Raw genomic sequence first — 1,495 nt, forward strand, 5'->3', positions numbered from 1 at the left:
CATAGCGAGAAAAAGGTTAATGGTGTATTACCACGGAAATTATTCAATAATAATGAATAATTTATATATATATAGATATATACACATAGTATTTTTAATTGTTTAGTTGTTGTAATGTCGTAACTCTAGACGATATATAAAACTTTGCTCGGGGTAAAATTTTTCAGTAAATTTTTGTGATCTGAAGGCAATACAATGACTCCTTCGAACGGTTTAATTATAATAATTATAGTTACACTGGGTTTTGAGGCACAAGCCGCTCTTTACAGATTTGTACCGGAATATCCTGAATTATCCATTCATTGCACCAATAAGCCAGGAACGGTCGGTATTGATCATTTTGCAGATCTAAGTGAATGGATTGTTTCTCACGATGATGAAGGAATACATTGTAGTGGGACTTTTAAAATGATTTGGGATATAAAGACGGGTGATCGAGTCACGGTAAATGTTATAATTGAATACAAAAAAGCTTCAATCAGCAAGTTGTTAAACTGTAGTACAAATATATATAGCTAATTATGAAAGAGTTTTTCGGCAAAGTAACGGCATATAATAAATAGAACACTAACGTCATATAACAGAAGAAATTCAAATTACATGTAAATATACAATCTGAGAAGTAGAACGTTAGAGAAGTAATGCTGCATGCTTTATAAAACTTAGAAAAGTATTATGTTAGTCTTGCACAAAAATTCTGCAGCCGGATTAATTGAAGAGTGAAAAATGTCCTATTTAAAATTTTTATAGATGGATGCGGAGCTGCAAAAATTTTTTCGCGGTGGTTGGATACAAACTCCTTTCTCGGTACGAGTACTGGACTTTTGTAAAGAAATGGAAATGACTGACTCATACATCTACGAGCTATGGTCGCGACACGTTTTTCCGGAGGACCTTCAATGTTTCGGAAAGGGTGTATGTGTTGTCTTCTTCTGAATACTTTATGCGTTTCTAAACAGTTCATCAAATTTAGATAAAATATCGTCACAACCCCTTCACAGCCAAAGCTGATGGACAGGCGCTTGTTAACATGGAAGGACGATACAAGGTCGTTGCATTTTTTCGAGCATACGACGAACACAATCGCTTGAGACCCGAAATTATCTGTCTGGAAGTTCCAGGCGATATTATTAAAATTTAAGCGCTGTTAGGCACTCCATGCAGGAAAATCTAACACTTTTGGCTTAAGGAGTGTTGAATAAAAAACAAAAACAAGATATGTGTAGCATGAAAAAGCCCTTCAATAAAATTCTAATAATCTAAGCTTAGAAAGAACAACACGTAATTAAGCAAGTAATTACGTAATATAAGGCTTTTAATAATACTGGCGGAGGTAATCGAAAAAGCAAGCAAATGATTACATGCCTTCAAGATTTTACATATTCGCCAAAATGGATAAAGCAATTCCTAACTGTTTCTTCATTGTGGTAGCTTCAAATACCAAGATGTCGTGAAATCCGACTAGGAATATTAGTATCTATGTGTTCAGTCTGTT

The 1,495-nt window shown here is 34.3% G+C and overlaps 1 protein-coding gene across 1 annotated transcript; it reads left to right on the forward strand.

Moving 5' to 3' along the window:
• Positions 1-195: 195 nt before the first annotated feature.
• Positions 196-1,141, forward strand: LOC119643292. Its single transcript, XM_038042637.1, has 3 exons — positions 196-444; positions 751-915; positions 974-1,141. Exons 1-3 carry the CDS (start codon positions 196-198, stop codon positions 1,139-1,141), a joined length of 582 nt encoding a protein of 193 aa, XP_037898565.1.
• Positions 1,142-1,495: the final 354 nt, after the last annotated feature.

This window comes from Glossina fuscipes, unplaced genomic scaffold (genome assembly GCF_014805625.2).
Source record: "Glossina fuscipes isolate IAEA_lab_2018 unplaced genomic scaffold, Yale_Gfus_2 60054, whole genome shotgun sequence".
Classification (NCBI taxonomy): domain Eukaryota; kingdom Metazoa; phylum Arthropoda; class Insecta; order Diptera; family Glossinidae; genus Glossina; species Glossina fuscipes.

What these genes read in the sequence shown, in the direction of transcription:
- LOC119643292 (XM_038042637.1), top strand. Translation starts at nt 196, where the DNA reads ATGACTCCTTCGAACGGTTTAATTATAATAATTATAGTTACACTGGGT. An exon ending in AGACGGGTGATCGAGTCACG is followed by an intron (nt 445 to 750) that starts GTAAATGTTATA and finishes AAATTTTTATAG; the next exon opens with ATGGATGCGGAGCTGCAAAA. An exon ending in TTCAATGTTTCGGAAAGGGT is followed by an intron (nt 916 to 973) that starts GTATGTGTTGTC and finishes CATCAAATTTAG; the next exon opens with ATAAAATATCGTCACAACCC.